This window comes from Pieris napi, chromosome 6, assembly GCF_905475465.1.
Source record: "Pieris napi chromosome 6, ilPieNapi1.2, whole genome shotgun sequence".
Taxonomy (NCBI): Eukaryota; Metazoa; Arthropoda; class Insecta; order Lepidoptera; family Pieridae; genus Pieris; species Pieris napi.
In genome coordinates this window covers 6,825,125-6,851,607 of record NC_062239.1, presented here as the reverse complement: position 1 = coordinate 6,851,607, position 26,483 = coordinate 6,825,125, and the positions used below count along the sequence as shown (strand labels likewise).

The window sequence follows — 26,483 nt, the reverse complement described above, 5'->3', positions numbered from 1 at the left end:
AACACCTCTGTGACAAAGTGCTTAGCGCACGCAGTTATGAACCGGGGCTTATAATAGAAAAAAAAGACTACAAAATGGTGGGTGTTAGTTTAAACCAAGTCATAAGCATATTTTGGGACACTTATATATCTCATCCTGATAATAATGTACGATAATCGACTAGGTATTTGGTAAGAACCAAATAAACTACTGCAACCTATAGGTGGTACTTTAAATAGCTAATTTTACTTTCATTTAGATTCATTTGTGAACCTATGAATTACATTTTACAAGATAGATGAGCATCAATAACATATTTTTACTGTATGTATCCCGCAGAATATACGAATAAAGTTTAAACCCACGCCCCACAGGGGGCAATTTGATTGATAAGGGGCTATTCGAAAATTTATTGACATTATTTGGAATTTGAATTTCAGTTTTTCATTATGTTTACTCCTTACTTCTTGATATCAGACGAGCTCAGTCTTTTTATTTATTTAAAAATCTTATTTGTTTTCATTCATCTTCTGCTCCGTAAGTAGCTTCTTTTTATATTAATTGTAACTCATTAACAATTGAATTTAAGCATTTACATTTTTGTTTACATTATTATTATTTTTTAGATTTTACTTTATATTAGTTCTAGTTAGTGTTACATGTTATTTTATGTTCTTTTTTGTTAATTATGTATGCACTTCTTGTACTTTACCCTCTGTAGGTGTTTCTATTTTATTGCTTGCATACTAGGGTTGCCTGGAAGAAATCGCTTGTTAGCGATTAAGCCGCCCGTTGCCTTATAATTTATGTAACCTGCTTTTTATATGTATGTTTTTGTATAAGGTAAGAAGTGTAAATATCAAAAAAATATATGTTTTGAAATTTTACCTACTGTGTTTAGTTAACAATTTCCTAGTAATTTCTTCAAACCTAAAATTTAAGTTAGGTACTTATGTGAACAATTTAATTTTTTATTATTAAAAATTATGTATATGTTAAATAAAAATTTTAGAAAGGATTAGTGCCAAATCATAAGCTCGTGCAACTGTAACCTGTAACGTGATTATGGTGTCTGTATAACCTTTCTGACCCTATTAATTTGTAACACGAAGTATGTCACCGAAGATATAGACAGTTATTTTATAAAACAGTACAACGTTACTGCTATGGTTACCTAACCAAAAGTCAAACTTTGCGCATCTTATGACATCAACCATATATTTGTTTTATTACTATATCTATTAAAAAAATTCTTCATGAAGTCTACGTAGTTTTGAGATTTATCGCTTATGATATATTCCGTGCCTTTTGTACATTAATTTCCCCTATAACGCGGTAGACCCGGATCTCGTTATAGGAAAAAACGTAGGCGTATTCTCGTAAATTCTAAAACCTAGACACAATTGAAACAGATGTACACAAATGTAATAATGGACTTGACAAACCATTATAAATTTCACACTACAGAAATATAACTTGAGAAATCTCCGCCATATAGGGGAAAGTACCGCGTTATATAGGGGATGGAAATCAACAACAAAAATAACGCGTTATACGATAACGAGATTTAGGGGGGATTACTGTACATTTAGAAATGTTCATTAATTATCAAGTACGTAAGTACTCAGTAATATTGCGCCTTATTGCTGTTTGCTCTCATGATAAAGATGTTTTTTTTTGTTATATAAGTATAATAGATTTTTCATTAGCAAATAGACGTGTTTTAGTCCGATCACACTCCTGTCTTAAATGTTATCCTAAGGGCTAAAATAAAAGTCCCATCTCTTGAAAAAAGTATATATTTAATCAATCAAATTTCTTCGAAGCTTTACATTCGTCATTATTAAAAGCTACAAAAACTAAGCATGAGTATTTTATAGAGAAAACGTGTGATATGGAGAGACACGAACATTAAATTATCCTATTTTACGTTAAGGTTATGGTTTCCATGGCAACAAAACCTTTCGCTTTCGTTTTACAAATACATAAGTATTAAAAAATAAAATCATGCTGTAGTTCATTCTTATAAAGTAATTTGACATAGTTCATTATACACTATATCAAAATCATCAAGCTTTCACGTGAATTTTGTACATGATATCGCGCATTATAAGCGACGTAATTCCTATAATCAAATCATATTGCTTAAGACTATAGATCTAAATTAATGAGTCTTGAACAATTTAATCAAGATTCGGCAGTGCTAAAAAGTTTAATAAACAATCTGGTTATACATACAAAACCCGGAACTGCTCCTTAAATATTCAAACATCAGAGAGAAGATATAATTAAAATCCTTACAAAGTTTCAGTACTTAGTGACTTTTTAAAAATAACTGAAGTACTTTATAAACATTAATTTAGTACTTATAAAAAGAACTACAATCACAGTCACATGCCAATTTAAAACCCGTCATGTGCTAAAAGCTTCTAATTTCCCGCTCATTTTTGCATTTCAAAATGGCGGCTCTTAAGCACCATTAGTATCCCGAAAGATCAGCAAACGTTTGGTCCACTTCTTCTGCAATCGCCTTATATTTACTTCTTTCTTCGATGACTTCGTCTGTGGGGGGTTATTAGTTTTGTTAGCACTGTTAGTATGTTTAATACATAATTAATTATACGATAAATAAATAAGGATGTTAGTAGTATTATTGAAGTACTGAAATAATTATTTTTATTTGTTCAGGTCACTGGAAGATATATAGATAACTCAAACATACATGTTATGTAAATTCTGTCTGCTTAACACAAAATATAATGATTTTTGTACCTAAAATGTAATACATTACAAAAATTCAACTACATAATATGTAAAGAAAATCTAAGCAAAAGCATCATGCATGTCTATTGCCTCGCAATTTTTATCTGGCATTTCAGTTTCGAAATAAAACAAATTTATTAAATAATAATATATTTATTATTCATAGTTGAAAAAATAAATACCACCATAAATCTATGGATTGTAATACTTTAACGTATAAATTAATATAAAATAAATCTATACATAGTAAGCGGGCGGTCGCGTGCCCCATATTGACTGACAGAAAGTGGAACGCAGTCACCCTCTATTCCTTAAGGATAAGCTCCACGAAGGCCGTGTCCAGATCGTCACCGATGTCCTTGTACTTCTCTTTCTCAGCCACGAGCTCGTCTAAATATTATTAACAGCATTAAAACACCAACCTAACAACAACGCTAACAATCTACTCTAACTACAATTGAAATCCTTTCGACAATTTTTAACTCCTGGAAGTCAAGTTTGGTAATTAGTTCAGCGAGATATACATAAGCAAGAGAAAAAAGTATGCTTACATGTCGTCCTTGTTATAGAAGCCATGCGTTTCGACTCGTATCGTCTTTATTCCATGCGTAAGGATTCGAATTTATAAGAGTGTGTGAGTGAAATGTTTTACTGGTTTAAATGCACATGAAAAGCGAAAAGTTAGCGTCGGTCAGTGGTAGCAGGGGCAGCGGTCGCAGGCGCGCCAGGTGGCCGCCGGCAGCCCGAGCTCCAGGCAGGCCAGCTCCAGTTCCACTCCCATGTCGGACATCACCTCCTTGCTCGTGATCAAGTCGTCTGCGAATACCGACCGCCGTCAAACGCGTTTTCACATATGCCATACCACACGCATGCTTAGATCAAAGGTAGGTACTATTCCATCAGCTATTTATTTAAATTTTTGGTACAAGATAGAGATTATTCGGCGGGAGCTTCTGCGGGGGCTTCTGCTGGGGCTTCAGCGGGGGTTTCAGCCGGCACAGGCTCGGCCGGAGCCGGTTCGGCGGGGGCGGGTTCTGCGGGGGTGGGTTCCGGTGGTGGCGGCGTGGGCTCCTTGGGCGGTGGCGTGGGAGCTTTGGGCGGCGGAGTGGGCTCCTTCGGTGGAGGAGTGGGCTCCTTGGGCGGGGGCTGGGGGGCCTGATGCTGAGGCTTCTTGAGTTTCTCCTCCTTCGCTCTCGCGATCGCCTCGATCTGTCTGTCGGTCATTTCGACTCCGGGGATCAGTTCGACGGCAGTGTCGTCGATATCGTTGCCGATGTCATTGAACTGCTCCTTGGCGTTGATCAGGTCATCTGCGGCAGTCGTACGCGGTGAGCTCGCGTTTCGCGTGACTTTCATGCGTCATGCCGACTGTGGGGTCTTCGGGGCCGTGTCCGTACCGCACGGCGTATGCAACCATGCTACCGGGAAGGGGCCAACGCATGTCTCATGCTTTCTGTACTATACGCACGGTGTCTTTGCCGACGATTTCTTTTGGTTTCTAAGGACATGCGTTAACACTGTCTGGAGTTCGTTATGGTACGCTCACTCTTTTCATGCCCCGTGCTCCACATTTAGAAGATTGACGATGATAAAAATTCATCGGAATTTTGAAAATGATTAAGATTTATTAACAAATGAAACGAAAACAAATTATATTAACAAAAAATGACCTTATAGCTGATGGAACTAAATAAAAATTAGTGGAAGAGGACGTTAGAAGGTGACATGTTAGAAAAAAACAAACTAAAAATAATAATATAATATATTTATAAACACTTGTGTTAGAATACTCATAAACTCATTTACTTCTCACATAGGTACTTAATATCTATGAATTCATAAATTGTAAAAAATTGAAGACGTAAAACCGTCACTTGATCGTTAAATGTTAATTTGTTTTATATCAAAAATTCATAGTTTTAACGCCCGGTGCGCTAGTGACGTACACTCGCTTACGGATTGCCAGCTCGAAACTAATCTTAAGAAAGAATGGCTCTCATTTATCAGTCAAGCAATAAATAAGAACGAATGAAATATGACACAAGAAAATCTCTTGAAACTATTCATCATCAAGCAGTTCAAATACTTGTTTCCATCACTCATTAAATAAAAAAACATCTAATATCTGCTATTTAAGTAAAGTAATTATCGTAATGTGCTCTGAGCCAACCTCGATGTTATATTTTAAAGGGAATGTTAATACAAAAATCGCGTGCAAAAGTTCATTGTGCTCAACATTTAGACGTATTAGACGAATTGGTCCACGAAATGGAATGTCGTTTAACTTAAAAATACAAAAGCTGTCTCGTCGCGTACAACACCTAACATATCCTTTTAGATTTATATGAACGACTAAGAAGCGAGGACGCATCTACATTAATTATAGTGTACGTAAATTGCACATGGCAGTGGTGTCGTAGCGAACACTCGATCATAAAAAAGTAAAAGCGGCTGGCAATTAATCTACTTCTATTAACAGCTAGTCACCCGCCCGTCTCGCTCAATGTATCTCAAAATAGAACAAAAACCTTAAGCAAAGGCAATAAATAAGAAAATTAATTTACAAGATTTCCCGCCCAAGAAACTAAAATTTTTGACAACCTCAACTTGACAAATGACGTAGAGGTTAGTGAAACGAAAGCTATTTATGGATATCGATAGTGAGCCGGGCGGGTAAGGCGAGGTGTTCACATGTTCTGGATATCGTGGAGCGTGGCTTCCATTTCCTCCTGCAGGAGTTTGCTCTTTTCGCGCTCGGACACCAGATCGTCTGCAATACCCCATGTGGACACGGTGAGACACACAAAACATTAGTCACTCGATAAAACCATATGCAACAATCCGATATACCTTTGGTCAATTGCATATGATTTTATCGAGGCAGGCAAAAATCAACATTAAAACATCCATGCAAAATAAAATGGGAAACTATAACAAAAATCGAGCAACTAGTTGGAACAACATTTAAACTCCATGCTTACGCAATAAAAAGAATAGCGGTATCGAAAAGACGATGGTCCGAAAATTTAAACAAATTCATCTGATCTGCGACCATCGCCTTTCCTATGTTTATCAATAATAAAGTTACTATGAAAATTATAAGTAAGCTAAGTCGTAGCGAAATGAGAGAGAAAAAAGCTTTCAAATCTAATGTACAGCTTTAACAGCACGATTGATGGCTGACGTGATTTAAAGCTTTGGTTATTTTTCAAACGATTGTTATAACTTGACTTCAGAGATAATAATTTTTTCACTTAACCAACTGCTGTTCTCGTCTCTACTAATCTGTGAACCTTCAAAACTAACAAATCATATTTAAACTTCTTTACATTACTAATTGATCCAAATCTGATATTTAAAAAAATAATAATTAATATGTCATTAAAATGCATATTACCTTCGAGCCTGTCGACCTCCTTCTGTAGTTTTTGGACAGAGCGCTCAGCAAATTCAGCGCGAGCTTCAGCCTGAAAACATTGTAAACACGGCGATGTTAAAATCTAAACTTTTGAGAAAATAGCCTTTTTTCTGCATTTTGTACCAATATGAACAACTAATAATTTAAAGACATTTTTAAATAATTACATTTTAAATAAATAACCAATTTTGGACTCGCAACTCTAAAAAACGTACAAATTCAAACAGAAAAAAGACTATTCTATAGATTTCACGGAAACCCCATGCAAATATTATTTCTTTTTATTTATTGAAGTTATACTTCTTTAGGCGCGTTATGAAAAATTGATGAGAGTGAAATTTTACAATGCGCGCGCACCGTGACACAAAATTAACTGAATGAAGTTGGCCCACGGAAGATGCTACGGCATCGGACGTAATTTAAAAACAACATTCGAATAATAATAGAATTTATGTTACACTTAATGTAAGAGAATAATAATAAATATTTATTTATTTAATTTTTCAAATGTAAACTGAACTTTATTGACTATAATGACCCCTTTTCCAGTCTTTGATTATTTAATTGTAATTAATTATTTGCATGCAATCAAAACCTATTTTTTAAAATGCCATAGAAGTATAACTTCTTACGCGCGTACATAAGTACACGCACCCTTTTTTATTTTAAAGCATCTAATTATTATTTTAAATAATTACGAAACAAACATTTACAAAAAAAAACACATTAAATTCAAACAAAATCTTTTTTACAATAAAGCTACACACTAACACCATGCGAAATACCTTTACCAAGAGCAGTTATGCGCTGTGCTGTCGCTACGTAATACAAATTTACATATAATATACCATTACCCCCTATTATGAACAAATTGAAATGATAATGATAATGTTAGGGACATGATGAGTAGGTGTACTTTGGCCTCGTTATATAAGTACGTAGTTTGCAGATAGTTTGGATTATTATAATTAGATTTTCTAAACGTCTGCATTTTATTCTGAATTTTTACTAAGTGTTATTTAATGGCTTTTTTTTAATTCCTTTAACATTTGTCAGTGAATTGCTACTGATCTTAAACATGAGCAGTCAGGAAAGACCTGTCATCTGTGATATCTGTCAGTTGTCAATAATAGTGATGTGACCAAAGTGCCCCACTAATCGAGCAACTTACTTGCGTCAATTTCTGCGAGAGGCTGTGGATCTTATCCTCGACGTGGTCACGTGACGCCATCGCCTAGCCACATACGACTTATTGCATTATATACTCACAGCAAGCATGCTAGCGCCCATGTTGTGATTGCCCAATTCTTAACATCCAAACTATGCATACGCATCTCTTTACAATTACAAAATACTTTAAAGAACTGAGGAAAGCAGTAATAGTAACGAAATCGCACAGTCACAACATAAGCGGGTAGGGTACATAGATAAAGAAATAAATACACAGTAGATAGAACGAGAGAATACATGGACGAAGCACCAACCGTTCAGCCACTGGATTCACGAGCCTACACCCTCAGTAATAGCCACAATAAACAAGTTTCAATAGTGATGAAATTCGTAACACGAATGTCACGGTTGACTGAAATTATGTAAAATAGAATCAAATGCGTGTTGGCACGCGTTACACGCCTTCGAAAGTTAAAGTGGCTATTACAACAAACACAAAATGGCGATGAGCATGAACCGATTCTACAACCGTAACCAGAACTATCTACGTCCTCGGTCGCCGGTTACCTCTTTGAGCGACGCGTCCAACAATTTCACCTGAGACTCGAACGTTTCTTCCCTTTGCGTCGCCTGTATTAGTTAACGATATAAAAACTCCATGCAGTATCATAGTATACAATGATACCAAATTAGAAATAAAAACTAAACGACATACTGTTACGTACACAACAACTAAAATCGGAAAGGGTTTATCTCACTACACACGATTGATTTACCATTGATTTAGGTTTGAATAGAGAAAATGTCAATTGTCATGAGACCAAACGTCACATTTGTATGGTAAATCAATCGTAATGCTACACAATGTGCGGCATGATGCAGTTAGGCAAGCGAAAACACTCGCTAAGAATCATTCCACATCACACCTCCTTTAGGCGGGTGGTGAGGGTTTTGATTTGGTTTTTGTACTCCTCTTCACGTTGGTTTGCCTGTATGGAATTGACATTATTACTTTCATATAAATATAACAGTACGGTTCGTAAGACATCTTATTGGTTGGTGCTTAATTATTTCTCAATAGCTTGGGTAGTTCTAGCTTAAACTAGCTTATCTATGATGAAGAGACACATACCTTCTCCTCAGAGACCTCAAGGGACTTCAGGTTGTTACCGACAACGCGAAGTTCCTCCTCAAGCTCGACGATTTTGCTGAAAATTAAGTGAACTATAGTCAATTTCTTTGAATAAAAGGTTTCCTAAACTTGTCAAATTAATTTCAAATGTTTAAAAACATTACAAAAATTCTATGGTGACTAGTGAAACTTTACTACAATATTTTGAGACTGTTAACAATATTTTTATATCATATATCACTGAGCTACAGATATCATATTTTTGCTTAATCTCTAAATATCTTTTAACGATAACAATTGAACTAAATACTTAACAATTATAAAGGGGTCACGCGTTTAGTAATAAAAGCGCGATGTTCGGCAATTATTAGTTATTATCACCGTTGCACATGCTACGGATACACGGTTTACTTTCATCATCGAAAATATTATTTTGGTCAGTTATCTTTGATGATGATGATGATGAAAATTAACCGTAATATATACACCTTTTAAAATCGGAATTTTTATGTCATTTATCAATTTTATAGTTACGTAACTTTTATATCTCGATCTCCGATAAAAACGTGTATTTGAGCATTGCACAAAAACATTCCGTTCGCAAGACTTGCTGTGTTCTCGGTTTACATAATTATCTTTGTATGAGCAAGTTTACGCATATACATTAAGAAGCAAAAGACAAAAAAAATAATCTGCACAAATACACCTAAACTTAAAAGCGCAGCGTACTGGAATTATTTAAGTTGACTTAATATAAGTTTGAAATAAGTACATAATGACGATCTGCAATAAACTTTTCGACTTAAGAAACATACAGTACACTTTACATAAATATATTGCGGAATTTTATTCAAGGTATTTATGAAGTGAACTTTAATTTACGAATAATTTTACATCACAGTGTAGCCCGAATGTATTTGTGCAATGCAAGTACCGTTACGTAAGCATACTTACCATTCACTCTGTTCGGATCGCTCTTCGGCCCTCTCTAGATCCTGCTCCATGAGGACGAGCTTGCGCGCCACCTACCGCCGGCCGAGCGTTAGTACACGCCCACGCACACACACACAACACACACTAACTACAAGTGTTGCCAGATCTTATGTTATATGAATAGGAATAAAAAGGATATAGGTGAGGGGCAAGGGGACTTTGCGTGTGGTTATAACCTGTCACACACGTGTTAATAATAATTAATGAAATTAAATTCGACCTGGCAACACTGCCTACGCTCCGGCACCATTCTCGACTTCGCTGTCACGGTGCAGTGCATTGAAGCATCGGTATCGTCTTGCTGATTACATCTATAGCCTTCTAAATGACGGTGCAGGGAAAGTTGGAACGTAAGGAATTACCTTCTGATGTAGATATTTGTGACAAGGTATCAAATGTAAATTGATAAAAACTATCGTATTTCTTGGTATAGGGTAAGGCAACAAAGCGGGCAATCGAGAATGGCGCCAGCACTCAATTAAAAATAAAAACGAGGGTTGTCCCATTACATTTAGTTTTAAAAATTTCAAATATTAAAAGAAAATCTATGTGCTATCTAGTGCGTTATCATAATCGTTATGTGATGTGTGCGCTATATGTGCGGCACGCATACGGCCAGTAATTCTGGTGTATTGCGGCGCATATCTGAAAACGAAAATTGCCCTATACCACACATATTTCCTGATAGCCTAACACTTAAACACACATTGAGGACAGAAGTTTAGTTGACACATGGACATGATAGTTACATTACATAAGAAATATCCATGAGATGGGGCAACCCTTGTTTTTATCTCAAAATGTGATGCTGGGAAACGCACGCGTCTGCAAACACCATTAAAAAACTTAACACTACAGACTACAGCATCACTAACCAACGCATTGAATAGTGACAAGGCCGAGTTAATAAAATGATTGATGTAGAATTAAAAAAAATTCTCCAGCAGCTTCTCGTTCACCTAAGAACATGCATGTAAAGTTAGAACCAATGTTGGCAGTTATTGTGCAGATTAATGATGAACAACCATGCAAACGGTGTCAACTAGCAAACTAGCTCAGCACAGGACAATACTACATAGCCACTTGTAGTATTGATCCTGCCCCGGGGAAACTAAATCAATGGAAACCTACGATTCACCAGTCTCGGCGCGCTCCTCAGCGCGCTCCAAATCAGCCTCAACCATAGCCAGCTTACGAGCGACCTGGACACATCATTCCACATAAGCATTTTCTATTAAATAAATTCCTTGCTATTTTAGGTAAGATCTTGAGCAGCCGTCATATATGGTATCACCTTATGTAAGATATATACGAACACGTTCTCCCTTTTAAGGGCAAGAAACGAACGATCACGCACGACACCGTACCATTTTTGGCGTGACTTTTTAAGACTGCCTTCACCGAGCACGGTCACGTCAGGGGAAGTAGGGCAATTACAACCATCTGTTACTGACACATGTTGCTAAAATTTGCCGAAGATGTATATAATGTCAAAAGTATATATGAATTTTAACATTTCAGGAGAATTTATTACATTGACACACAAATGTAATATGACGAAACATGCTATAACTCCTTTACTAGAGTTTTACATAGGGGAATTGTTAAAAATCAATTTTTAGAAAACTTCACTTAAAACAAATTAGTTTAGTGTTAAAAGGGAGTACTAAAATCTCTAATGGGGTAAATGGAGAATTGACAACACATATGTTAAGTATTAAAAATCACACGCAACGTCGATAACACATATTGTTATTGCTCATTTCTTGAAAGCTTCTGGAAAGCTCAAATATCACAGCTTCCAAAAATATAACAAGCAAACCAAACCAAACAACACGAAAAAACAAAGACCTCATCGTATTTCTTGTCAGCTTCCTCAGCAAGGAACCTGGCTTCCTTGAGCTGGTTCTCCAAGGCATCCATACGTTCTTCATCAGCCAATGACCTGTTCTCCAGAATCTTGCGGGCACTGTCGCCGATAACAAATAACTTCAGTATAGTAGATAGAGAAAAAGAAGGGAAACCCAGTAGTTAGAAGACATGCAGACGAACACACGAGAAAAAACGTACAAAGCTACCTAAAAACTGTGGAGAAAAATTAATTAGAACCATGATAAATATTTAAGTATCTTGGTTCTAATGGACTTAAAACTAAACAAAATGAAACAACACGTTTCAATTTGTTCCATGCACTTATTATTAAGTCTTAATAATATTGATAAACATATGTTTTTTCGTGCCCAGAAACAATTTACCCTTCAACGTCGGGATTGTGTTTCTGTCACTGATGTTACCATACGCACATTAATATGTGAAAATAGAAACGATTGAATAGTTTGAAACAAATCGAGCGTAACGAAAGTGACGTGATTACTATGTCATAATACAGCGTGTAAAAAAATCAATAAATTCAGAATTAATTAATAACATTACTAATACAGTTATAAGCCACAGCTTCTTTTGTATGAATAAGAAGCCCACAAGCTATAATCCTAATAAAATTAACGGGATTTTCTTTACACTGTATACTGTATAGTATTTATATACGTATGATAACAGGGAAGCAAAAACATCATTATCAAGCGTTCACCTCTTCGTATTTCTTGTCGGACTCTTCCGCTATGAGTTTCGCCTGGGAAAGCTGTGCTTCTAAGATGGCGACGCGGTCATCCTCCATGTTCGTTCGGTTCTCCAACGCCTTGCGTATTCTGATTAGTGCGGTCAAACACATGCGTGTTAAAACATCGATAAAACTTAACAACACTAGTTTTCACAACAATCGGAAATATACACGATTTTTTACATATATAATAGTAATTCAATAAAATATATAAAATGTATGTATATATTCGTGAATATTACCCATTGATTACATATTTTTATAGGAAGTATTATAAAGGGTTGGCTTAAACTCAAGAATTTCTTTTACAGAAGTCAATCAGGTAATATGGTGGTTAGAATAAAAAAAGAAACATGCACACAATTATAGATAAAATTATAGAATTTTAAACAGTTTTTGCCAATGACTATAAATATTCGATCCACTAAAAATTAAAATAATAACTACACTCAAAAAAAAATGTATCATTTAGTTTTACGGAAACCATCCTATCTAGGTAGATAGTTTTAATATCATTAGTAAGCTACTTAATGACGTTGTAGTTCTTAGGTTTCTATTCAAGATCACAGAGCTATAAAAATCTAAAATTTAAATATGTAGTAATAACTGCACAGACTGAGGCAATTCCAATAAAAAACATTATAATCTAGAAAAAGATCAAAATTTGAAAATTCAATCTTGGAATAACATCGAACTGACCGTTCAGACTCATCGGCGGCTTGGCTGGCCTCAGCGAGCTTAGCTGTGGCTGTTGCGAGCCTCTCCTCAGACCTCTCAAGGTCTTCCTCCAACAATTGGATACGACGGTTGAGTGCAGCCACTTCGGATTCGGCCTGAAATTTTATTTACCATTAATCAAAAGAACTTATTATAACAGTCTATATTAAGATCATCACCCATCATGTAATAAGAACTTTAATTGCTTTAACCAAAGCGCTGTTTATATTAAGAACAATGTATTATTAATACATAATTCTAATAAAACAGTAGTATTAGTTTGCACTTAGAGAATACTGCAAGATATTTCAAATAGACTAATATGGTTCAAAAAGAACGTAATGTCTTAGACAGTGGAAGTAGAGAATAAATAATCTATTACAAAAGAAATACCTAGTAAAAGCGTATTAATTTTATATTAATGATAATTATTTACTTAAATTTTACCGCTGGTATAAACCTTCAAATGGTGTCATTAACCCTTAATGTTTCTAATTAGTTGTCGATACCATAACTACCGTTAAACGTCAATTGACTGTTGCAGTCAAAACTATATTAATTCATAAGCGTTTAAAAAAAATGTCTTCTGCCTAACAATAAATCGATAGTTACCATTCCCAAAAATGGGTACTAACATGGTAACGCACTCAGGTCTTACGACAACTAACATTGTTAACATACGTGTTGAGAATTAATGGTCAATTGAAATATTTCGCTAGCTATTTATATTCAGTGAGCTGCACATGTCTATGACGTCACGCGTCCTTGTTGTGAGGAAGCCTGAGCGAGTCCCAGTTTCTCCTTCTATCCTGTGTCGTCACTAATGCGTGGTAATAATTTGCAATACGTTTTCTAATTATGAAAAATTATATTATACGATAACTAACCAGTCTTAGTAAGATACCGGCGCAGTTATTGTTGTATAAATTTATTTCGAGATACAGTTCGCCGCGCCAATGTTACTTTTAAGACATACAGGTACAAAAAAAAATTAAGCCCCAACAAGTGGCTTTAATATAGCAATCCCATTGATTTAGGTGATAATTGTGTTATTCATAGATCTTTTTGCGACCTTGAACCGACGATTTGTTTATTTTCCGTCTTTGGCAAACGAAAAACTTAACCTTGTGAGTCAACAACCTTTGGTGTAAAAATATCTTCTAATTTGTAACATGATATGATTAATATGGCTTCTTTAAGCAACACTTGACTGCTCTGTTTAATTCTCTATAGGAGGGTCCATATTTTTTATGGGATCTATTTGGGCGTGATCGTATCCATTGACAATTGACTCACAATACAATGGTAATAGTAATACAAAACAGTCACGCATAGGGAATGGTAAAATTCCCTGTTTGTAATGCTAGACAATGAATGCACCGTTATTTTACTGTGTAGTTAAGATATTTTTCAACTACAAAGGTTAAAAGCCTTGGAAAGGCTTTATGGCTTAAGTGATTAGTATCATCCGGTTTCATTTAAAATGCTCGGTTACTCGTATAAACAAAACGTGACAAATATATTTCAAAACTTATACTAAACTAATAAAGTGCTGCCAAATTTTAAAGATTTACCAACAATTTATAAAAAAATAAGTAGCTACATTCGGACTGTAGAGTTGGAAATAGGCAAAACAGTCTTGTTCAAAATATGCAATGGAGTTGTTCGAAACTTAATAAAGGTAAAAATTATATCCTTGTACAGAAAATAATCTTTAATAGAAACATCTTATCGATACTGTTAAATATATAAAATTTGATACATGAAAACTGCGATAAGACACGCGAAGCTACCAAATACAGTATCTGAACACGAGTGTGGGCAGGTACAATTAGTTTTATTCCGTACAAGATAACGGAATCAGATATGTTTTAGAAAAATAATGTGGGAAACCTCAGCCTCAGATTTAAAAATTTTATTAGAAGAGCAGACGTATAAATTACGTCATGTCGATAAATACGAGTTGGACACGCCTTTCGAGCCGGCGCGGTCCTTCGGAGGACGTCGGAACCTTAGCGAACATAAGGAATGTATCGAAAGGATCACGGTACAGACCGGCTCCACATCATGTGTTTCAAGTCTGGCACACGACCTCAGTCGCGACCAAACCTGTTAGCAACAAAATCTGGCACACCGTGCACCGTTAAATGCGATATTAATTTCTTAAAAGCACCAGAAACTGAATCTCGTTGCACCACTATTTTTTTATACAACACTACAGAGCACGAATGAAAGAATAATAATGGTATGTTACAAAAAACATAAATCCGCCATCTCATTCCTATGGTTCCAACGGAGTCATAAAAGAAAGAGAGGTGAATATGCGTACGTCGCCGGCACACCTAAGTATGGCCGGACATTACTCACTATAGGTAGATAGTATTATAACTTTACGGAGACTGATAAACTCATGTACATTTTAACATTCTTAACACAATGTTCACAAATTTAGATCGCTATTACACACATCACATGACACATATATAATACGTTATCTTACTTCTTCTCTTCGCATTATTTCCACTTGTAAGCGTTTGTGGTATTCCTCACACTCGTCCTTATATTTTTCCATTTCCTCTTTTGTTTGACGCATTTTCTTCTTCAATACGTCGAGAATCGTACCTTGCTGCATATTTGTCGTCATTTTTATTCACTTTTGTCGTAAACCAATTAATATTTCAAAATCTAAAAACAAGAGACACCTTCGCCCTTGTCGCGAAAATGCCAACTGACTGGGTCGTTCGTTATTGCTCCGTATCGCGGAGATACGAATGAAACAGCCGGCGAATAAAATGGCCGCTAGCAACCTACACTCGCTTTATCACTTGTTCGTTAACGATCAACACTTAGTGCAATACGATATTACTAATGTAATGGCTAAAAACAATAATGTTTAATTAATATTATACAATTAAATAACGATGCCACTCGTCAACACATTATAAACTGAATGAGAAGTGAAGACTGACAGCAAGCCACATACATAAACGGTAAACGTCACAATCGAAGGCGCCGTCGGAACACACTAACTCCACCTGCTGTGAAATTTTGAAGCTACATCCTGTAGGGTCAAATTGAACCTTTTAAAATTCATATTGTACTTAAAGCGGGATGGTCGCAATGGTTCAATAAATAAATACAATATAAATCGCGGAAGTGAGCACTATCAGAATATAACAGCAGACATTCCATTATCATTGTCACAGAAATCGTGTGAATCAAAGTAATGTTCGTAATATGTAGCAGGAACTAATAACTAATAATTCACATTAAAAATACGTTACACACATATTATCACATATGATTACATAAATAAAAAATCTTTGATTATCTCAACTCGGGTTTATTAGTTTAAATGCATTTTAACGCCATCTAGTTGAGTAATGTAAACATGCAACTAGTTCCGTATGTCTTTTGTATGACATTTATCCAATCAAATAAAATATTTTTAGTCGGATGCAGTATTTAAATAAGTCGCAGACAAATGAAAGTGACATTTAGATTTTCTAATTGATGTGAGCTATATGTTATGTATGTATTCCAACTATGGCATTATAAGGAAGGGTTACATATTATCATGGATTATAAGATTATATGTTATTATGGAGTTTTAAATTATCATTTGAAATGAAGTGTATCTTTTCATCTAGGATAAAATCTTAGATGACATGTACCTAACACTATAATATTTAATACCAAAATAATCTTTGTCTAAAAAATACTACTCTAAAATACATAACTTCAATGTATAAATATAGATTTTTTTCTGAATGCCTATACATATAACCTACCTATGTACACTAATATTATAAGGAGGTGATATTTGTTTTTTGTATAAAAAATATATAAATTCTAAATCTCCTGGACAAATTTTAAAAATTACGTGTTGCATACATATTATCAGCGAGTAACATATGCTAACTAGCTAACATTGATTAATGAAGTTTTACGAAAACGGAAACTATTTCAACTATAATCATAGGAACTACATGTTTTTAAACTTTTTGTGCTGGGGTAGAGGAAAGATATTAAGGAGAGCTATATCATTATAAAATCATGCTATGACCAAATGAATGTGGGTGAAACTGCAGATGTTATACTTGTGTACACCATAGCAATTAAAAAACGAAGAACTTGTACTTTAAACATGAATCTGAATATTTCAAGTGCTATAATCTTTATATATAAATTATTATTTAATTTGTATTTTGACATTTTAGCTTAATCTTATCAGTTAGAAATTAAAAATTAAAATTAGTTAGAAGTTAAACTGATATTAGTTAAAACTTATTAAATTCACATACCACATAGTGATGAGTGTGTATGGGGCACATAGAATTATAAATGTTTGCTTATTTTTCAGTCAATTTCAAATTACAATATTTAGGTCAGGTTAGTTAGGTGAACATACTAAGAATCTGTCCACAATGCAATCAAAATTTATAACATAATTGTATAATTACAATTAATTAAAATTGTACCACAAATTAGGTCTAGGATATGGCCGTACCTACAATATTCAAGTGTAAACCAGTACATGTGTAAAATTTGGGGTATATGAATGTAGTATTTCCTGTCTAGCAGCTACCTATTATAATTTGAAATTTATGTTTGCAATCACTTATAGCATATAACTGACATAACATTTAACATACATAACTGCTATAGTTACCAATAAATCATTGTTTTTAGAAATAATTTTGTAGAATTGCAAGACCCGTAACTTTCATATGTTTAACCAGGTAATTTGAAAACATAGTCATTATGAGTATATCTAATATATCAAGCATTCAATTGAAGAGAACTAATGATATATATGTTTTAAATCTTATTCATCCTTATCAGTATTCTAACCAAGAACACATTTGAGATGGTTTTATCTATCTGATAAGCGTAGCCTTTATAAGATACCATCACGTTTATATATTAAAGTCACGTTTTATTTTTTATTTTAACAAATTAAAAATGGTTTTAGTTGTTAACTAGCAATAATTTTTACTCAATTATACTTTCTATCAGAGCGACATCTAGCGCAAAAATGAACAACTACAGGCGTAAACAAGAATCGAGAGAAATGTCAAATTGCTCAGCTGATCGCAATTCACCCGCTGCTCACAGCAGCCGTAATATTCTCTGACGAAATGCGATTAAAAATAGTTTATACACATTTAGCCCACGCCTGGCTGTTCATAGCTTAAACAAATGTACAAGAAAATAGGAAATTACCCTTTTTAATGCCGTATTCTTTATATTCTGCAACTCATTCTTGATAATGGAAAATTTCATTATTGTGTCAGATGAGAAAATAGAACTACCAAATGCGAGACCGGGATAATCTGCGCATCTTCTATTTCTACGATTTTCTCTAGCTGCCAACACTTCAGTACATTCACTAGGGCATCTAAGTTTAGCAAGTTCTGCTGTCTCAGGGTCATCATCCGATATGATATCGGAGACTGGAGGCACCATCTCCGCGCCATCACCCGATGACCTTTCTTCTTTAAAAGAGAAATCATCGTCGGAGAGTTCAATTGTTTCTGACTCCGGAATATTTGTGTCAAAGGTAAAGTCATCATCGATATTCGAGTCGTCGCCTATATTTCGATTTGAAAGTGCATCGTCACTACTCGTCCTTGTCATTTCTTGAGATTCACTAACACTATTGACACAAGACACAACATCGTCTGTTTCTAAGGTCACTTCTTTGGACGGAGTTTTGTTTACGGTTGGCCCGGGGGCGGGAAGGCGGTCGCCTCTCATCCGCGGGTGGTGTTGATGCCCCCTGCGCCGCACGGGGGTGCGCCCGTGGGCGTGGGGCGCGGACGCGGACATCACTGCACGCCGCGCGCTGAGACCGGCCGCGCAGTGCGCGCCGCCATATTGACTGAATGAGTGCAACAACAAAATACCTACGTGGCGCTGCCGTCGCCTTTCATTAACTTTCGTATTATCTGTCAATTGTCATTTGTCAAATTGAATTACTGCTTTACCGGCAGTTTTATTGGCGGTCAATTTTAAATTTCTTCTCCAGTAGAAGTGTGCGAATAGGGTACTTTTCCTTATAACTTGCTTTATGAGGGAAACGTGGGGTGATTAGAGGTCGCAGCAGTGCTAAAGTACTTTTTATTAACAAATATGTTATATCAATATTGTTCGACAGTCACCCTCTTGATACTTAATGTGTAAAAATTGTAAAAAACATTATTATTTTTGTGAATAGCAAATAAGAATTATAATAGTTTGCATAAACCACCACGCTACTTTTCTCTCCGCACAGATTCTAACGTCTTGTGTTAAATGCTACTTTAACAAATGTTATGCACACAAAGTAACCGTGAAAAATATCTTAAGATATAATTTGCATAATGATTATAATTTATAATTATTAAAACCTATGGAGTTTTCTTCATAATATACAATGTGTTAAAAATAATTATAAATTGATTAAGCATTCGAAGAATGTGTTTAAACTGGCACGCGTCTAATTTTACCGAAACACCGGGCACCGGGGCCATATTAGGTGCGGGACGCCAAAAATAACCGCCTGGTGCGCACGAGACGTTTAACATAAACAACCTCATATTTTTAAGTAAATACAAACGTTATTCAATTAAACAAAGACTATTCATAAGTTTATTAGATTAGATTTTATGAAACTTAAAACCTTATACAATTCCAAAGTTATAACTTTAGAAATAGACAAATAGTGCTATGTTATTTGATAATCGTTACTTTACACAAAAATAAAAGAAATATGTGTGAGTGCGAAGCTTAATTCCTTGAGTGTCGTTTAAGTAAATATTACAAGGTTTTGGCTTATTAAACGCATATAAATTGATAGAATTCATTTACACAGACACTTAACCATGAGAACAATAGTAAAAACGATTAGAAAAATGTGTAATTAGTTTCCAAGTAACTAATTTACATAAGGTCGTATATGTATTTTGGTAATAAGCTGTAATATTGAGGTCGCGCTAATTAGGATTAGCGTTTTTTTATTCAACCTACATTTCGTTATATTTGTTCAACATTAAAATATATTTTACTTTAATTAGTACGCGACATTAAAAATTACATTTCAATTTAAAAACATTCAAGTTCTTATGGCACCATCACCACAATTATATATAATATCAATAATTCTGTATTATTTGGTATAATCATGTAGATACAATTTTCGTAAACATTTTAGAGTGATGGAAGTATTTAACTATTCAGTAATAAATATAAACTCCAATAATTATTTATTTATAAAAATATATGTATATATAAATAAAATTATTCATTTTTAAGTGGGACGTAATGTAGATACTCCGGTGCCTTATATAAACAGTGTGTGGTTTTGAATCCATAAATTCAGTGTATTTTTGTACTTTTAGAAAATAAACAAAATTTTCCTACATTCCTATATTCATTGCTTTGGTGTTACCGAAACATTTTTATTATTGATTCAGTGAACTCGAACCCAGTACCTAACTCTCTTAAAACTGAATGACCAATTAGCGGTTAAATATACTTGTAGATATAATAATCAGAATAAAAGTAAAATTCCCTTTATATTTTTTACCAATTTTTTGGTTATACTTCTTTTGGTGCGTTAGGGAAAAATTATGAGAGTAAATTGTTACAATGCGCGCGCGCACCGTCACAAAAAACCGACACCCTGAAGTAAGCTATAGTCATATAAATAAATAATTTTTGAAAAGATTTTTATCTTGTTACGCCACAGAAGTATAACTTCTAACGCGTGTACATAAGTACACACACGTTTTTTTTAAATTAATGATATAACATCCGTATTAAAATAATACTTACGGTCTGTAATGCCTTCTCCTTCTCCTCAAGTTTGCCGTTGACCTGCATAAGGGCCTCCTGTGTCTGGTCGAGCTCATTCTCAATCGTCTGGATCTTCTTCTGGAGCTGTCTGGCCTCTTCCTCTGCCTGTATATTTACAAATGTTTTAATATTTTGGGACTACTCTCTCAACTCAACTCGTTTTGTTTATCTGTATGACCTCTGAATTAAAAGGAATTATTAAGAGAAGTATTTTTTAAATGCGCGACATTATAAGAACTTTGAAAAAGATCAAGTATCACGAGATTATAAAGTTATATCTAATTAATTGTGTGACAACAGCATTGTCACGATAAAATATGTGTTTAATATAAAGTTTTTTTAAAGACAACATGGGTGCTTATCGATGGAGGTACAGCAGACCTCTGAAACTTGAAAGGAAAATTGTCTCCAAAGATTTAAAAATCTAAAGGGTTTTAATGAAACGCATAAAGGGCATCGTACCAGGAACGCATAAGGTACAAATATGTCGAGATATTAGTGCATTGGACGTGCATGGGCGTCCTTGGCCTGCTACTAGCACATAGCACTGCGGTCAAGACCCTATACTACATTTTATTAGTCCTTTTAGAAAGGAAATATGATCCTTTTATTGATGCCGAACACTGCGGTTAATTTGTATGATTTTTAAATACTTTTGCGTTACGCCTTGAAGTGATTAGATTTCTAGACTATGACAAAAATATATGTCGCATAATTTTTACGATTTAAAAAAGATATAAAAAGAATAAAAAATTGATTAAAGAGGTTATTCATATTGCTGATGGAATACGATATAATATCAGAAGTTCTAATAATGCGTCCGTCACAAGTACTAATAAAATATGAGAGGAAAATATGGGTATTGTTGCTTTAACAGCATAGGATTTTATTAAATAAAGTTGACGTCATATCAATGAAAAACCAAATTTTTTGCTAGTTTCATTTTACGTAAAACATGCCATACTGAAGTACAAAGTTTAACAAGAGAGTATAAAGACAAGGTCACAGAATAGCAACTTATTGTTCCTAGCTTAGTCTATTATCTCTTTTTGTATGTCTATGGTAATAAACAGTACCTTCTCAGCTTTTAAAAATTTATGAGAAGCCTGAAAAGGTCCCGCTGAACATACAGGAGCTACTTATGAATTCCTCAACTTATTTATATTTGTATAGATACATTTTGGAGACAGTAAAGAACATATAATTATTTAATTTAATATTACATTAATATTTAATACTCATAATAATTTAATACAATTTAAGGTTAAAATAATATGATGATGATATTAATTTATCCCTAATGGGAAAGGCCTACTGTGATATTTGCACGGATTCGACCACTGATAAAACAACTGACACAACATTTGAAACCACTTGATAACGATTTGACATAACTTAAAAGTTAAAACATGGATTTGAAAAGACATTGAAATTTACGATATATAAATAAAGGAAATATTCTACGAAAGACTAGGCGGTATGGTCGAAAGACTGTAGCCTGCGCCACTGAAAAAAAAAAAGTACCTTCTCAGCACGAAGGTTGGCATCCTTGGCCTCTTGCTCGCACATGGCAGCGCGGTCAAGAGCATTGTCCTTCTCCAGCTTCATCGCCTGCATCTTCTTTTTGATCGCGTCCATTTTGGCGGGGTTTTTGTTTGTTCTCTCCTAGACGAAAAGCTGTAAAAAATTTAGTAAGTAAAGTTTCTACTTTTAATATTTATAGGAAAGTATAGCTTATATGAGATGTTTAATTAGGTATTATAAAAGTAAAAGCTTTCGTGTAGGCTAGACTTTCGGGGATTTTATAGTAAGACATTTAATAAAGCAACGATACAGTGTTATTAGACATTATTCTTGAAGTGTAGGAGCACTTAAACAGAACAAATGGCGCCTACAGATTTAACGCTATTGTATATAACCAAATGGACCAAGAAAGTATTTAAAATAATTCTAAATTTTGCAGTTCTATCGAGATGAACCTCTTCTGCCTTGCGATTCTGTAACTCACTTTTCGAACTCACACAGCGGTTTTCACAGCGGCGGTCGCGCTCAAATCAGTCGTAAAGCAGTCATTTTATGATTTGACATTCTAATAAGAAGGGAGCTTGTAGTTTATTGTTTATCAGAATGCCAAATCAGTCGTAAAATGACTGCTTTACGACTGATTTGAGCGCGACCACCGCTGTGTGAGTTCGAAAAGTGAGTTACAGAATCGCAGGCTGTACACTGTAATAGGTTCTAAGAAGTAATTCCCGATGTTACGTAAATGGCGTAATTGTTGCCGCTGAAGAAATATCTAGATTTTTGAAATATCTACTTGGTCCATTCCGTGTACAAGGAAAAACAACTTGTTGAACTTTACTAAATTTACCGTTGAGATACAGCTAATCTAAACGAAGTTGTTAACTGTACATAAGCTAGTAAGTGCTTGTAAGGTTGTAAGGAATAGCAAGAGTGAGAAAAAATGGCGGGCTGAGTCGCTTATCTATTTTGCTAAATATTTTTTTCAAGAGAAAAGACATACCTAAAACTTTAAGGCAGGTCGTATGGTCTACAGACTTTAAGGCTGGCCGGAAGGCATATAGTAACGATAAAAAAATTGCTATGATATATATAATACTTTAAATTTAGAACGTTTTTATTATTAATTTCTGTACAAAAAAAACATCTAAAACATTATGTACTGATTCAAAACACCAAATGCATTAATTAGTGACTTCCTGACTGCATTTATTCATTCATTTCGGTTGCATGGAACAGTTCAATGATCTGAATGCACCAAGAATAAAACAAGGGATTTCAAAGGAATCTTATTCTAGTATGCCGGGAATTATTTTCATGCTCTCTCGCAAGTATTCAATGCTTATGATAAGAAAAACGATATTGTATAAAATGTTTCTGTGTACGTCTGTCTAAAGCGGCACAAATACATATCTTTAAAAAGGAATAACAATAACAGACGCAGAAATGCCTCCCGGTGTACTAAAATATAATTTGAAACGGCTATTTTGTTATCAAAATATTAATCTACCTAAGAAAAACTTAAGCTTCAATGATTTTAATTCAAATGAATTTAAAGATTCAATCAACCCACTTCTGTAATCATTTAGCTAAGTAAACAATACGCATACAATATTATCCTGTATTTGATTTGAATAAAACATTTGAGTAAACATAAAACGTACAACGCGCGGACGAAGGCTCTGTCGTGGATGAATCAAAGGGAAAATATTTCTTTGTGAGTCACACAATGCAAAAATGTGGATGCTGCGACCAACGGGATCTTATATATATTAATTCTTAACATCGATGACGAATTACAAGACTACCATTAACATTTTTAAATCAATATTATTTTAAACTTTAGGTTACGGCAGACGTTAAGAATAAGCAGTCGTAACGTTGATTCGTGTAATTTTTTTTATAGAATAAGGGTGTACGAGCCAAGGCTCTTGCTCACTCAGGCTTTCTTAGTTTTATAAGCGTGGCGATTTCTTTAAAAAAATCGGAGTATCGCCCCGAGAGGACGCCAGACGCAGGCACATTGCACATTGCAGTCATTCGTTACATAGCAATTAACATTTCATTATTTCGCTTATATTATACTGTTGTACGCGAGTGGTTAATACAGAGTAAGACAAAAATTCTCTATTATTTAAAGCATCCCGATGACCCAGGAAGGGACAAGGGAGGTACGGAGGAGGTAGGTAAAGAGATTACGGGACGCCCAAAAAGGGCAGACATCGCAGCCTATTGACACCCATTTTTAGTGGGTGCGTTGCCGGCCTTTGAGAGAGGAGCAAATAAATAATGTAATTCGGCTTTATATCCTTTAAAGGACCTTTGTTCTGAACCAAAGATAATATAGTGGATTGCTTTATAGACTGCCGCCTGTATGGGTTAATGCGTTCTAGACATATCGTATCACCAGGAGTGTCTGGCCTGTTGGTTGTTTCGGATTGTAAGGCATAAAAGGCATCTACAAAGATATATAATCTGTTGTAATTGACACAAAAAACTGCCCTTTTATAAATTATATAATTGCATTTGTAACTAACGAACCTATGTTTAAAAATGTATGCAATGTCTAAATTTTATATTTGTATTAAACATAGATAAGTTGAGATTTGAACCTGGAAAAAAATCGTAGTTTTAATTTGAATTAAGAATACCGATATTAAGAAATACCTTGACAAATTTAAATTAACGTGTAAGTTACAATTTGAGGTCAAAAGTCAATTGTTACAAAATTCAATGTCATAATGACACTATTTGATTTTGTTTATCTCAGGCGGAGAAAATCTCGCAAACATTTAAATGCATATCTTTAACTCTTTATTCATATCTTAAATTGAATGTTTAATGGCTATTGAATGTTTTGTCCTACCATTATTCATCCCTTTTAAAATAAATGTGTTAAAATATTCTTCAACTAATCATGATTTATAGTACATTTATGAGACGGGCTGTTAATCACCAAACACTAATGGTCTATTGTTTTAACATACAAGCATACCTTAAAGTTATGTAAATTATATTTCCGGTTTCAGATAGAGTATTCACTCCAAGCATACTTCAGTTTATATCTTACTGGCAACATTTTTTATTAGGTGTTAAAACGCAAAGATACAGCACGTCGGTAATGTAACTGATATTCTAACAATAGATGCATTCCAATTTAATCTCTTCGTGCGGTATTATTGACTTATTTACTTTAAAAATTCTTTTAAATACTGAATGTCGTATGACCTATTTTTAAACGACATTGAATTTAATTGTTTAAAAGTAATGTACATGTCCAATAAAATGAATTTCAGAACGACGTACAATAAATACACGTATATGGCTATCAGAATGCTCAAGGGCATTAAAATAAATTTCAACATTCGTAAATGTTAAACATAATTATTATTTGGACATGAATTTCCAGTTATTATCCATGACGTTAATCATTACTAATAACTTTTTTATTAATCATCACGTCCTTGTGTCATTAAGTAATAAAAATTGTTTTGGAAGTATATATGCATATATTTTTATTTAACTTTAATATTAAGCTATAATTAAAAAGAAATTGAAGACGTAGATTGTTTTATTTAACAAATGTAAAATCCCGGAGAAATCTCCATGCCTACTTTTATTTTCGGAGGCGCCGGAAAAGTTTTCATATTATCAGCTACTAGAAATATTTTGTGGCAACACACAGGCGCAGTCGCCCCCGCTTCCCGCGCTCCTACGGCATTGGTCAACATTTGGCTAATTGCCAAAACCGCGGGAAACGTCAGACGGTCATGGATTCCTATTGGCCATAGCATGTGAAATTTAGCACCGAGGTATACCGCGATATTTAAAAATAGAATTTGAGGCATCTTACAAAATATTATAGACAAAAATATTCTGACTCTACGCTTGATCTGGGTCAATTAAATCTATGTTTAACAAATTAAAACAACAACTTAGTTGGATAAGGTTGTGTACAAGTTGTATACTTAATTATTGTTTTCAAATTAATTTCAGATTCTTTAAGAAAGAAATAGGTACTTATGCAAAGTTTAGACAAAGTATTGTTAATTACGGATAACTTTTATAAATTGATCAATATTCATTTTAGCTACCCCATGACCACTTGACAATATCACTGTCACTTACCGTACCACTTAAAATTAATAAAAAAAAAACACAAATTCACTATGGCACTACACAGGCTACTTACATGTCGAGTCGACGCGTGCTGTGGTGCGACTGGCCTGCGAAGCTGCGTCTCGCCCGGTGTCGCCTTACCGCCACGAAAGGAGATGACAACCCCGCCCCGAGAATACAGCGAGGCTTATTTCATTGCTTTTCAAAAAAAT

At 34.5% G+C, this 26,483-nt stretch overlaps 1 protein-coding gene across 25 annotated transcripts; it reads right to left on the bottom strand.

Annotated features, from left to right (window-relative positions):
- Positions 1-1,762: 1,762 nt before the first annotated feature.
- Positions 1,763-26,483, bottom strand: LOC125050193 (tropomyosin-2). Of its 25 annotated transcripts, none has more exons than XM_047649867.1 (10): positions 26,345-26,483; positions 22,156-22,308; positions 20,611-20,736; positions 12,775-12,908; positions 12,046-12,163; positions 9,417-9,487; positions 8,463-8,538; positions 7,898-7,960; positions 6,140-6,209; positions 1,763-2,541 (listed from the first exon to the last, which is right to left on the bottom strand). In XM_047649867.1, exons 2-10 carry the CDS (start codon positions 22,267-22,269, stop codon positions 2,459-2,461), a joined length of 855 nt encoding a protein of 284 aa, XP_047505823.1. In that variant the 5' UTR covers positions 22,270-22,308; positions 26,345-26,483; the 3' UTR covers positions 1,763-2,458. The 25 variants fall into 25 exon arrangements, 24 of the variants coding, with proteins under 24 accessions (XP_047505823.1, XP_047505819.1, XP_047505810.1 ...); XM_047649863.1 differs by lacking the exons at positions 7,898-7,960; positions 9,417-9,487; positions 12,046-12,163 and adding exons at positions 8,257-8,319; positions 10,587-10,657; positions 11,307-11,424 and having other exon boundaries at positions 26,345-26,482; XM_047649861.1 differs by lacking the exons at positions 1,763-2,541; positions 7,898-7,960; positions 9,417-9,487 and adding exons at positions 2,876-3,132; positions 8,257-8,319; positions 10,587-10,657.

What these genes read in the sequence shown, in the direction of transcription:
- LOC125050193 (XM_047649847.1), bottom strand. Translation starts at nt 18,624, where the DNA reads ATGTCCGCGTCCGCGCCCCACGCCCACGGGCGCACCCCCGTGCGGCGC. An exon ending in AGAATACGGCATTAAAAAGG is followed by an intron (nt 12,909 to 18,018) that starts GTAATTTCCTAT and finishes ATAAAATTTCAG; the next exon opens with GCCGAATCCGAAGTGGCTGC. An exon ending in CTGACAAGAAATACGATGAG is followed by an intron (nt 10,658 to 11,306) that starts GTCTTTGTTTTT and finishes TGATGTGTCCAG; the next exon opens with GTCGCTCGTAAGCTGGCTAT.